At 51.5% G+C, this 11,319-nt stretch overlaps 1 protein-coding gene across 1 annotated transcript; it reads left to right on the top strand.

Annotated features, from left to right (window-relative positions):
- Window positions 1–5,762: 5,762 nt before the first annotated feature.
- On the top strand, window positions 5,763–9,108 carry LOC102761804 (histone-lysine N-methyltransferase SETMAR). Its single transcript, XM_006770485.2, has 2 exons — window positions 5,763–5,924; window positions 7,951–9,108. The coding sequence occupies exons 1-2, from the start codon at window positions 5,811–5,813 to the stop codon at window positions 8,752–8,754; spliced, it is 918 nt and encodes a 305-aa protein (XP_006770548.1). The 5' UTR covers window positions 5,763–5,810; the 3' UTR covers window positions 8,755–9,108.
- The last annotated feature ends 2,211 nt before the right edge of the window (window positions 9,109–11,319 follow it).

Here is an 11,319-nt window from a genome sequence, read left to right as displayed (position 1 = left end):
GAGTGAGCACTTTATATTTCTACCGGGGACGAAAATGAAGTCGCTTTACCGCCACTCTCATTGATCCCCTGCTCTCCGCTGATTGGCCCTTGGCAGAAAATGGGTTCTTTGTATCGACCGTCGGGAAAGACGAAAATAAGTTTCCAAGCACAAAGTTGAACACCGAGTTCCCGTGAATTCCAGACACTTCCCAAAAAGGGGAGCAAGCAATGTCCTTGTCCTTCAAGGTCAACGTCGCCCTCCATCCCCTGCCCCTCCCCCACCCCAAGCCCACCAGGTGTTCCTTCCCACAACCTATGCTTCAGGATCTGCCTTGGCTTCATTTCTTGCCAAGAAACACAAAACCAAACAATGGAAACAACTCAATAGCTGCAAAAGCGCACTTAGAATATGATTTGCTTTAAAGTATTTTGAATAAAACTCCAATTGCTCAAATATAAATGTATTCATCGAAAAATAAGCTTTTCCTTCCTTAGTCATCATTAATTAACAAAGATATTTTCATGGAATAAAAATAATAAAATGTTGGACTGGCAGTGTCTCTAAGATATTACAAATTCTGCCCGGGACCATTTCTGATGTAAAAGCACACGTAGGCTGAAACAAATAGCGTGAGCACACGCGCTGCTCCACTGCCAGGCACTCTGGATTGATCCTGGTCTACACAGCACGCTTCTCTTATCCAAGAAACAAGGTGGGTGGGTGAGAAGGTAAAACTCTAACCGGCCCTGGCCCGTGTTTCTCGGTGGTTGGAGCATCAGTCTGCACACCAATGGTCACTGGTTTGGTTCCCACTGAAGGGCACGTGCTGGGTTGGGGGTGTGATCCCCTCCCCTGGTTGGGGCACCTGTGGGAGGCAACCAGTTGATGTGTCTCTCTCTCACATCAATGTTTCTCTCTCTCTCTCTCTCCCCCTTCCCTCCCTTCCACTCTCTCTAAAAATCGATGGAAGATATCCTTAGATGAGGATCAACGAACAACTCTAACTCCCCCCAGGCATCGATGTCGCGAAGTCAAGGCCACGCCTTACATGTGATTCCCCGCCTGGTCGGTTTCCAAGGACACTGTCGACTAGAAGATTCTTTCTCCCCAGCTGTCACCCCAAGGCGGCTCGCCTTGTATTTCCCTTTGTGTTTGAAAGCCAGACTCGGAGCAGAGGGCCAGACTCGGAGCCGAGCGAAGTAGAAATGGTGGCCTCCCCCGACCAGGCCCTGCCAGACCACTGAGACACAAGTGCCAGCAGCAAACACCTCCAGAATCTGGGGTCTCCGAGCACACACCGAGCTTCCCGCCTCACTTACCGAATAACAAAACCCACTCAATTTACCATGGGTTAGTCTGCATTTCGGGGGGCACGTAATTAATTGCTGAGGGGATGAGAAAACTCACGGTTTCATCTCAGGAGAAGTGGTTCCTGTGCAGCGGCCGGCCACATCCAAGCTCTGCAACAAAGGAAATCAAGGTCAAGTCTTGCCTAGTGGAGCCACAGGTCAATCCCAAACCTGAGGTTTAACCTTCCGGGGCGGAAACTTTGCTCAAGCAGAGAGGCCTGAAAACTGTTCACTTCAAAACCCTGCAAGTTAAGACGGCAAGGGAGAGGCGGAATGAAAGGCGAGGCGAGACTTCTGAGTGGGGGGTTAGCGCTAGAATCAGGGCCGAAGGAGGGGACCCAGGGCTGCAAGACAGGCAGCCACCCATCAGTCATGCTTTAGTCACGATGTGTAACCACAGCAGAACCCCGAGGGGGCCAGTGAGCCTTAGAACACCCCGGAAACTCCCTCCCACTCTTGCAAAGAGCATTTGCTGGCCCCTAAGAATGACCTTCTGGCCTTCTGTCCTGAAGCTGAAAGGTTCCGGAGGTCAAAGTGAGGAGACGGGGACAGGGACTATGGGGGTGGATAAAATCGGGGAACCCAACGAGGTGGTTACTAAGGCACCCCAACGGACGGGGAAGGAAGGACACCTGAGAGAGGTGTGAACTTTAAAATACTAAGACAGGGAGCGTGCAGATAACCAATCCCAAGGCAGGAAGGCCTGTAAACCAATCCCAAGGATGTTGCTAAGGCAGAATTCGTTGAAAAGACCAATCAAGAGCTAGCAAGGCTATCTACACCCGCGTTCCTGGGGCCCGGCACCCAGGCGGCCTAGGACCACGGAGCCTCCACGCCTGCGCTCACAGACTTGCATCAGCTTGGATGGTCATGGAAAGAAGCTCCGGCGCTGGCTGCTCCTGAAACCCTCAGCTACACCTTTTCCAGGACTGGCTGCTCCCAATGAACTTTAATGAAATTGACCGTTTTTGTCCGCAACTTCCTTCTTCAGTTTCTCGAGACAAGCACTCAGATTCTAACCCCACATTCGGGTTCAAAGGCAGCACATACTGTGCTTCCCCCGAGGACCCGGGGATGGAGCAGTTTGTTGCTTCCATTTACTGATTAAAAATAATAAGGAATGAAGAGAGGAATGAAAAACTGCTTCTGTGGCCGTTCATAAATTGTTGGTTTTCTCTACATTGTTATTACGCCTGAAGACAGGATTATATAGGCAATAGATTTCTATTATTCAGCCTTCTCTTTCAGATATTCAGGGTGTCCCCAAAAAAACGTATACACACTTTGTATAATTATTTATTCCAATGGGTTAAATCTGAAAAGAAAGAAATATCAATTGCGCTATCAGCTGTTGAAGGTGTATACATTTTTTGAGGGGACACTTTATATATATAGTATACCTAAGATAGATAGATAGATGATAGATACTGTCATTACAGTAATGACAGCTGATTGTCACAAGGCAAAGAGACCCAGGAGCCTAACAGACTGTTCCAGGCCATGAGACAATACACAGCAATGAGATCAAGATAACCAATGGACACGGACAATAGGGGGGTGAAGGTCTGGGCTGGGGGGCAGGGGCGGGCTGAGAGTGTTATGCCCAGATTTTAAGATCCCCAAAGACCACCAGGGAGCCGAGTCGATGCAAAAGCAAAGAGAGCCTTTATTCAAGCTCGAGCCCCGTCTCTCCGCCCCTACCGACACAGCGGCAGCATGCGAAGAGCCCCGAGTCCCAAGAGAACAAAGATTTTATAGGGCTTGGGGTCGGGAGGTGGGGGCATTCTAATTGGTTGGGTGAGGGCTAGGGGCTGATGATGCAAAGGCAGGGTGTGGCTAGGGTCTGGTTACACAAAGACAAGGGGTGGTCAGCATACTCTTGGCCTTGGGTTAGTTCCCCTTGCATTCCCATTGGCTGATTTAAGGGCGGGCTGGGTAACTGACACATTCTGTGGTTTTTTCTTGGAAGAGGGGTCAGGGACACAGTCTGTCCTTTCAAGAGAGGTCAATGGGGGGAAAGAAGGGCACATGTAATACTTTCAACAATAAAGAATGTTTTTGAAAAGAATTTTGTTTATATTGCTAATTTATATTCATCCAGTAATCTCTTTCACTAATTTTTTTTAAAAAGGAAAAAAATTTCTTTCGAAGCGGACTAATTAACCCGATTGTTTTTCTCAAAGCCCAAGGGCACAGACTGTTAAAGATTTTTAAAAAAAACAAAAAAATAAAACTCTCAAGTTATGTAATGCCCCTCACTACATAAGTGACTATACTTTCAAACAAGATGAAATCCTGGGTGCCTTTTTTAATGTCATAATTTGTGCCCCTTTACTTCCTCCTCGGCAGCTGGAAGAAAGGCGGTGGCTAAGCGCGGGCCCAAATCCCATTCTGCCCCTCACACACGTGTGACACATGAAAAAAACTCACTGAATTCCTGCACACTCGTTCCCAGAGCTTGAGCAACAGGCTAACGGTGCGTGCTTGGAGGAGTTGTTGCAAAGATTAAATAAGAAATCGATGTGCTGTTCAGTATAGTGTCTAAAAATGTGCTGCCCAATACAGTAGCCTCTAACGATACATGGCGATTTAAATCAAATTTAAATAAATTAACATTTTAAAGTCAGTTCTTCCGTCATACTAGCCATATTCCAAGGAATCAATAGTCGCATGTGGCTGGCGGCCAGCATGCTGAACAGCTTAGAGACAGAACATCTTCATTACCATGGAGATTTGGGGACCTTGCTAGAGGGTGTCGGAAGTGCTCAATGGCATTTCAAGTGTTCAGTGGCATTTTCTTTCCCTCCTCCTCACCTGTTCCGCCAAGTGCGGGCTGCCCCAGGCATCTCCTTATCAGGAAGGGAAGCAATATGATAGAACAGGTGTGTTTGCCACTTTTTTTACCACCGAGAAGGCTGGGGTTCTGAAAGGTCTCTGGAGAGAAAGCAACCTACACAAGGGGAGGAGTTCTATGGCTGGGAGGTCAGGCGCTGCAGGCAGACACTGGCCAAGGTCTCCTTGGAAGCTGATGTGGGCGAGACAGCGGTCTCCACGCTACTCCTCAACGCTCACCTACAGAGGCATCAAGTCTGCAACCCACGCATGTGCTCTGACTGGGAATTAAACCTGTGACCTCCTGGTTCAAGGGCTGACACTCAACCACTGAGCCACACCGGCCGGGCACAGAGCGGGGTTTAAATTTTCTGAAACAAGATTTCTCTGGCACAAGACATTTGTGGCCCTAAACTTCAAAGGATACATACCTTTGCTTTCAAAATTTGAAGTGGAAGAGGCTGACCCATGTGCCTTATTATAAATGAGGAGAAGGAATATCTAGTACTTTTTAAAAATCATGAAGTGCTGTTCATAGGTGCTAGGTAGCCTTATAGGTAACATGCAATGCTTCTTTCCCAAGTGGAAATGACAACGTGTGGAAGACTGCCTTTCAAGGTCGAGTTGCAAACAGAGCAAGTTTGTTCCCATCGCCTTGGTAACAGTATTCGGTAATAAACTTGATCATATGTATGTGATGAGTGGAATTAATTCCTTGCTAGTGGCATTTCAGGTGAAGGAAATACATAATTCTCTTCTGTCACCTCTTCGCCCATTACCAACAATCCCCCTTTGATTACAAACCATTAGAAGTTATTCTATGACCATCAATCCTGAATATTTACTTGACAACTAAAGCACTTACACTAACAATATTCTGAATGAGATTAAATCTTGACTCTTCTATGTTCATAAGAACAAGGAAAATTATGGATCTCACTAAACCACAATGCAATGATAAAAACATAGGACCAGACGCAAGATTTTTATTCTGCTGAAAACATGTATTTAGTAGCAAGCAGTTAAACACAAGAACACAAACTATTTCTGGAAATGTAAAGGATTCAGGATCTTAATTTTGTAAAATACAACTCCCACATTACTTTAACCAATTGCTACTTTTTTTGTTATTGTAAAATGATCCACATGTCAAACACTTCAACATAAAATTTCAGCTACTAAAAAGACATTTTTCCTGTCCAATTTACTTTGTATTTTGCTATCTTTTTACAATATCAGGCACATATCATGTGCAATATGGCTATTATTTCTTATTACTACATTATCCTTTCCACTGAGTAGGAATTTTGTATTTCTACTACCTTTTGATATAAATTTCTTTTCATATTATTTTTGGGAAGCATTCTTTAGTGAAGCTACATCAGAAAGGCAAAGTGCTAAAAAAATTACCAACTTTTAAAAATCATAAAACTTACTAACCTTCATGGTTTTGTATCATTTGTTATGCATTTGGCTTGAAACAGAGGGCGACCTTGCCCTCACAAGCCATTTGTGACAGGAGAGGGGGAAACACTACATCTCCCATGAGGCATTGGGCTTGCGGGACCGCGACCCCCAGCATGCTCTGCGAGGCTCGCGCTCATTTAGGCCCAGGCGCTTCGAGACCCGGCGAAGTAGCTTTGCGTGATGGCAGCGTCTGGAGAGCCGGAGGCCCCCACGGAGCCCCTGGACGTCGCGTGCGGCCTGGAGAATGTGCCTGTGAGCGTGTGGCCGCCGGGTGCGAGGCCAGGACCTTTCCAGGTAAGGGCGGGGCTTGGACTCAGTCGTGCGCCAGGACCACGCCCTCCTCCGGGGGCGGGGCTTCACGGCCGGGGCGCTGCGCGCGCAGACACCGGGGCGGGGCTTGCGCCCTATAGGTAGGGGCGGGGCTAGACAGAGGCCCACGTGGTCCTACTTGTGAGGCTGACTCCTGTGCTGCAGGAATGGTTACGTTTCCTCAAACTACCTTGGCAGTTAAAGCTTCCTCAAAACCACACACTGTGGAATGCGTGGTCAAAAACACTGATAGGTGTTTGCTTTATTCAACAAATAATTGAGTGTCTCTAATGAGCCAGGCCCTGTTAAGTTAGGCATAGAAGATAAAATGGTGACAACACACCATTCCTGCCCTTGACTTGACAAGAGCAGCTAGAAAGCACTTGATTGCTATAAACGGGGAGGGGGGAAGGGAGCCTGTGATTGATCCTTACACCTGTAGTCAGTGGGCATGAATGAAAATCAGGAGACAGACTCAGTCCCCCTTGTCCCAGCTGGCTGGCCATAGTATAACTCTGGGTAGAGTTAGAGCTACAGAACAAAGATCACTTCTCCAGGAGTTTATAGATAAAACCTGCTTGAAATATGTAAATGACAAGCCTAGAAGTGCCTTCAACTAGTTTGCTCCCAAATGTTCATGGAGCACAAAAAGCAGTATCATAAAAGGCCAAAACGGCCCCAAGCACTGCCTTCACGGCATATGCACACACAGGAGTTAAGGCATGAAAACTCAAGTTAAAAATAACTTTGTGTCTAGTTAAGCTTTGGGGTGCTGTGGTGAAGAGGCAAAAAGGAACATTCCAGTGTTCCCATTGGAAACAAGCATATTGACACCTAAGTAGGAAAAAATTTTTGATTGATTTTCTTGACTAAGAGTTGGATCTAGCTATTTTTCTGGCTGAAACATCCTTAAGATCTCAACTTGCCCTTGAAAAGAATTATCTAGCTCACAGTTTCCTACGAAGCAAAAACAAACTCATGGGGCTAGAGGCCAAGTACTAAGATTCTTGTAGCTGCTGTTTCGAACCAACCAAAAAAGGAATGAAGATTTTCACGGCACTTCCTTAGAATTCAGAACCAAGGCCTGAGTTTTAAGCCCGAAAATTGTGCAGTGTCCTACTTCATTTTCCGAGGTTTCGATACAGAATGGGACTCAGAAAAGCCAGCCCTCTGATCAGAAGTTATTAAAAGCTGCCATCAAGCAATCAAATATTCCGAGGCACCTGCTCCGTGCCCGGGGCTACGGGTAGGAGCCTGACCTCGCCATGCCGCACCCCAAACCTCAGGACCGCGCCTTAACTTGAGACCTAGGTGTTGAAGAGACAGGACCACATTCAGTACGAGAGAACCCTAGTCTGTGCCACTTGGATCCCAGTCATGCTGTTATGCAGGCCTAGTTCAGAGTAGGGAGACATTGCACCTGAGAACAGCAGGGCGGAGTGTTTGCACTTCAATATTCTGGCTCCCGCCTCCATTTTGGCTTTTTCGGTGACCATGGTTTATAATAAATTTTCTCTTTGAGTTTATTGTCCAAAAAAAAAAAAAAACACTTGGATCTCTCACCTTAGCTTGTTTGGCTCAGTGGATAGAGCATCAGCCAATGGACTGAAGAGTTCGATTCTGGTCAAGGTCACGCACCTTGATTTTTAAAGAGAGTGGAAGGGAGAAGGAGAGACAGAAAAACATCGATGTGAGACAGACACATCGATTGGTTGCCTCCTGCACACACCCCGACCAGGGCCAGGGAACCTGCAACCAAGGCATGTGCCCTTGACAGAATCGAACCCAGGACCCTTCAGTCTCAGGCTGACGCTCTATCCATTGAGCCAAACTGGCTAGGGCCCCAATATTATTTTTTAAATTGGAGAGTTATGGTTTCAGACATACTTTAACATGCTGTGTTTTGTTAGTTTCTTTGACTTATACGTGTAGGAATGAGAAGTAGCTCAGCCTCGCTGCCTGTGCCTGTATGCGGGTGTGACCTGCTGACTGCCCTGTCTCGGTTTTGCAGTACAGTCCTGACCACGTGGCCGGGCCCGGAGCCGACGCCGACCCCTCGGAGATCACCTTCCCCGGGTGCGCCTGCCTCGCCCGCCCCTGCGTGCCTGGCACCTGCTCCTGTCTCCGCCGCCAGGAGAACTACGATGAGGATGCGCGCCTCCGGGACCTGGGGCCGGCCGCGAGGTGTGCCTGGCCCGTCTTCGAGTGCAACGCCCTGTGCCCATGCCCGGGGCACTGCGGGAACCGCGTGGTCCAGCGGGGCCTGCAGCGCCCCCTGCAGGTGTTCAGGACGGACGGCAAGGGCTGGGGGCTGCGCACCCTGGCGTCCATCCCCAGAGGCCGGTTCGTCTGCGAGTACGCCGGCGAGGTCCTGGGGTTCTCCGAAGCACAGAGGAGAATTCGGCGGCAAACGGAACACGACTCCAACTACATCATCGCGGTCCGGGAGCACGTGGCCGGCGGGCGGGTGATGGAGACGTTCGTGGACCCCGCGCGGGTGGGGAACGTGGGGAGGTTCCTGAACCACTCCTGTGAGCCCAACCTGCTCATGGTGCCCGTCCGCGTGGACTCCATGGTGCCCAGGCTGGCGCTGTTCGCAGCCAGAGACATCTCGCCTGGAGAAGAACTCTCCTACGACTATTCGGGAAGGTTTCTCAACCGCTCGGCCGGGGGAGAGGAAGGCAGGCCAGGCGGCGGGAAGCCGAGAAAACCTTGTTATTGTGGCTCCGCGTCCTGCGCAGCTTTCCTGCCCTATGACGCGTCCCTGTACCGCACCCCCGAAAAGCCGGCCCCGGGCCCGGAAGGGGAAGTGTAGGGATGGGACACGCGGGGCCTCTCAGTGGGAGAGCGAGGAGCAGCCGGCGTGTGGCGGGGCCCTTCCTGGGAGCCCTCCAGGAACCTGGCCAGCAGCGGCCCGCCCGAGGAGGCAGGCTGGTGAGTTTCGCTCGGGACTGTGGCAGGGTCACCGGTTCCCCTTCTCCCGTCTGTGGGGGCATTCTGTTTTCAGTTGGACCCATGGCTGCCCAGCTAGAAACTGGCCCTTTTCCTCGTTAGTTCTAGGTAACGAGCCTAAGCAAAAATGGCGAGTCCTTAAAGGAGGCCTCTCCTTCATCCCCTGCTCCTTCCGCTGGCTGGGCTGGGACGTGTGCGTGACGGCTGGACCCCAGGATCACCCTGGACCCCAGGATCGCCCTGGACCCCAGGATCGCCCTGGAAAGGAGCCACGCGCAGCGCTGGGTGCCAGGCACTGCGGCACACGCCCGGTGCCCCGATCTGCCCTCTGGCTTTGGGGTGAGCAGTAGCCTCTCCCCCCGTGTCGTTTTGGTTTTCCAGCGCGAGCACCAAATCAACGGCCCAAGGAACCCTGGGCGCACCCCTGCTTGACGGCCGACCAGGGTGGAATACCGCTGACGGTGGTTGCCGTCTGCCTCCGCCGGCGTCCTACCTCTCACCTGTTTCTAAACAGGAATCGGGGAGAGCGGCGCGATTATCACCTGCGAACCGAGCATCCCACCATCGGGAAAACTACGGCCAGGACAGCGGCTCCCGTGGACACAACCAGAGTCGTGAAAGGAAAGCAGTTGTGGGGTTGCTCTGTGTACGTGGCTACCCTCGGAAGCTTCTGGAGTGAACATTCAACACTCCAGACAGCCTCGCTCGTCCAGGGGGGTAACATGAAACACCACAGGCCCGTCGCCACCACCGCAGGGGATGGGAGGTGTGTTTCCATTTAAACTTCTGGAGGGGCTGCCCTGGCCGGCGTGGCTCAGTGGTCGACCTATAAACCAGGAGGTCATGGTTCAATTCCCATTCAGGGCACATGCCGGGGTTGCGGGCTCCATCCCTGGTGGGCGGTGAGGATGCTGCGCTCTCACATCGGTATTTCCCTCTCTCTCTTAAAAGCACTTTCTTAAAAATCTATCCTTAAAAATATATATATATTAGTGGAAGAGCATCTCTAAGTTCCTTTGTTAAAGCAAGGATGTTGCAAAAATGTTACTTATGGAGGTTTGTTAGATGTTTTGAAAGCTAAAACATGTAGTATTATTTAACAAATTAAGCTCATTCTCCATCTCCACCTTCTCCCGAAAAATCTAGAGATTGAGACTGACAGACACCGCAGGACAGTTTTTTCCTGTGGAATGAAGGTTTGCAACCCCTTTCTACCCCGCCCTCCAGCCTCCCCACACCCACCGGACCCTTTACAAAAATTCAACTCCAGGTAGCACAGCTGCAAAGCAGCGAAGAGCAATCTGGCCGCTAGAGGGGGACATTACACGCAAAACCATTTCAGGGAAAAAAGAGAAAGTTGCCAGCTGCGGTGGCTGGAATACTGGGCAGCTCACCTCCCCAGGCCCGGAGCGGGAGGCTTCGGTAACAGACGAGGTTCCCGAAGGGCACGCGGTCCCGTCCTTCCCACGTGAGCGTTACACACACCCCGGAGCCCAGACCACGCTGACCTGGGCGCGGCCCTCGCCCGCCTTCGCCCGGAGGCCAGTGCCCAGCCGAGGGAGCAGAGCGAGGGCCTGCGGCCAAGTGTCCCCAAGACCCAGCCTGGCCTCACGGGGAGGACCCCCTCCGGCTTGCCCTCCCCGTCCCCCCGCAGTGGGCACAGGACGCTGTCCGTTCTCCGCGGGGATCACAGTCGCCCTCCCCGCTACGTCCTCTCCGCGGCCGGAGCCTGGCACCAGGGGCGGGCAGGGCCCTGCCCTCCGTTCTTCCCCTCGGACGCGTGCCCAGCCTTCCCGCCGCGCCCCGGAAACCCACCTCTTCCTGCAGACCTGGTCCTCGTGCAGAGCGGAGCAGCCTCGGCGGAGGGAGGGCTGCCTTTGGGGAGGCTGCCACCGAGCTGCCCGTGGGTAGCTCACCACCACCGGGACAGCGAGGGCACCTGCCGCCCTCCTCCAAGTCGCAGGGACGCGCCGGGGTCCGTGTTACACGCAGAGCATCTACCCGCCAGCTCAGCCCGCCTGCCTCCATTCTGTCTTTTCTAGAAGTTTTGCCACTTTTCAAAACCTGGAGGGCAGGGAGGTTCATTAACACGCCTAGGTCACGGGAGTGGTCACGTGAACGGTCACGTGAACACGCTAGACTAGGCACGTGAACAAGGGGCGGGACCAGTGATCACGCAAGGGTAGGCACGTGAACGAGGGGCGGGCCACCAAGTGATAGGCCAATGGTGAGCCCAGGTGTTTTCCCGGGGCTGTGACTCCCAACACCGGGGAATGAGCCCCGTGGACCGGAAGGTTAAGCGGAAGTGGGAAATGTATTACGTGCAGCTAGGCCCGGCCTCTTCCTGGCCAGGCAGCCGGGGCAAAGGAGGCCCAGGAGGCAGAGGGCCCAGGAGCTAAGTTGTAACTTGTGAGTGTGGGGACCCCTA

The sequence above is a fragment of the Myotis davidii genome, unplaced genomic scaffold (assembly GCF_000327345.1).
Source record: "Myotis davidii unplaced genomic scaffold, ASM32734v1 scaffold663, whole genome shotgun sequence".
NCBI lineage: Eukaryota > Metazoa > Chordata > Mammalia > Chiroptera > Vespertilionidae > Myotis > Myotis davidii.
The sequence above is the reverse complement of the archived record's forward strand: the minus strand, read 5'-3'. Positions and strand labels throughout refer to the sequence as shown.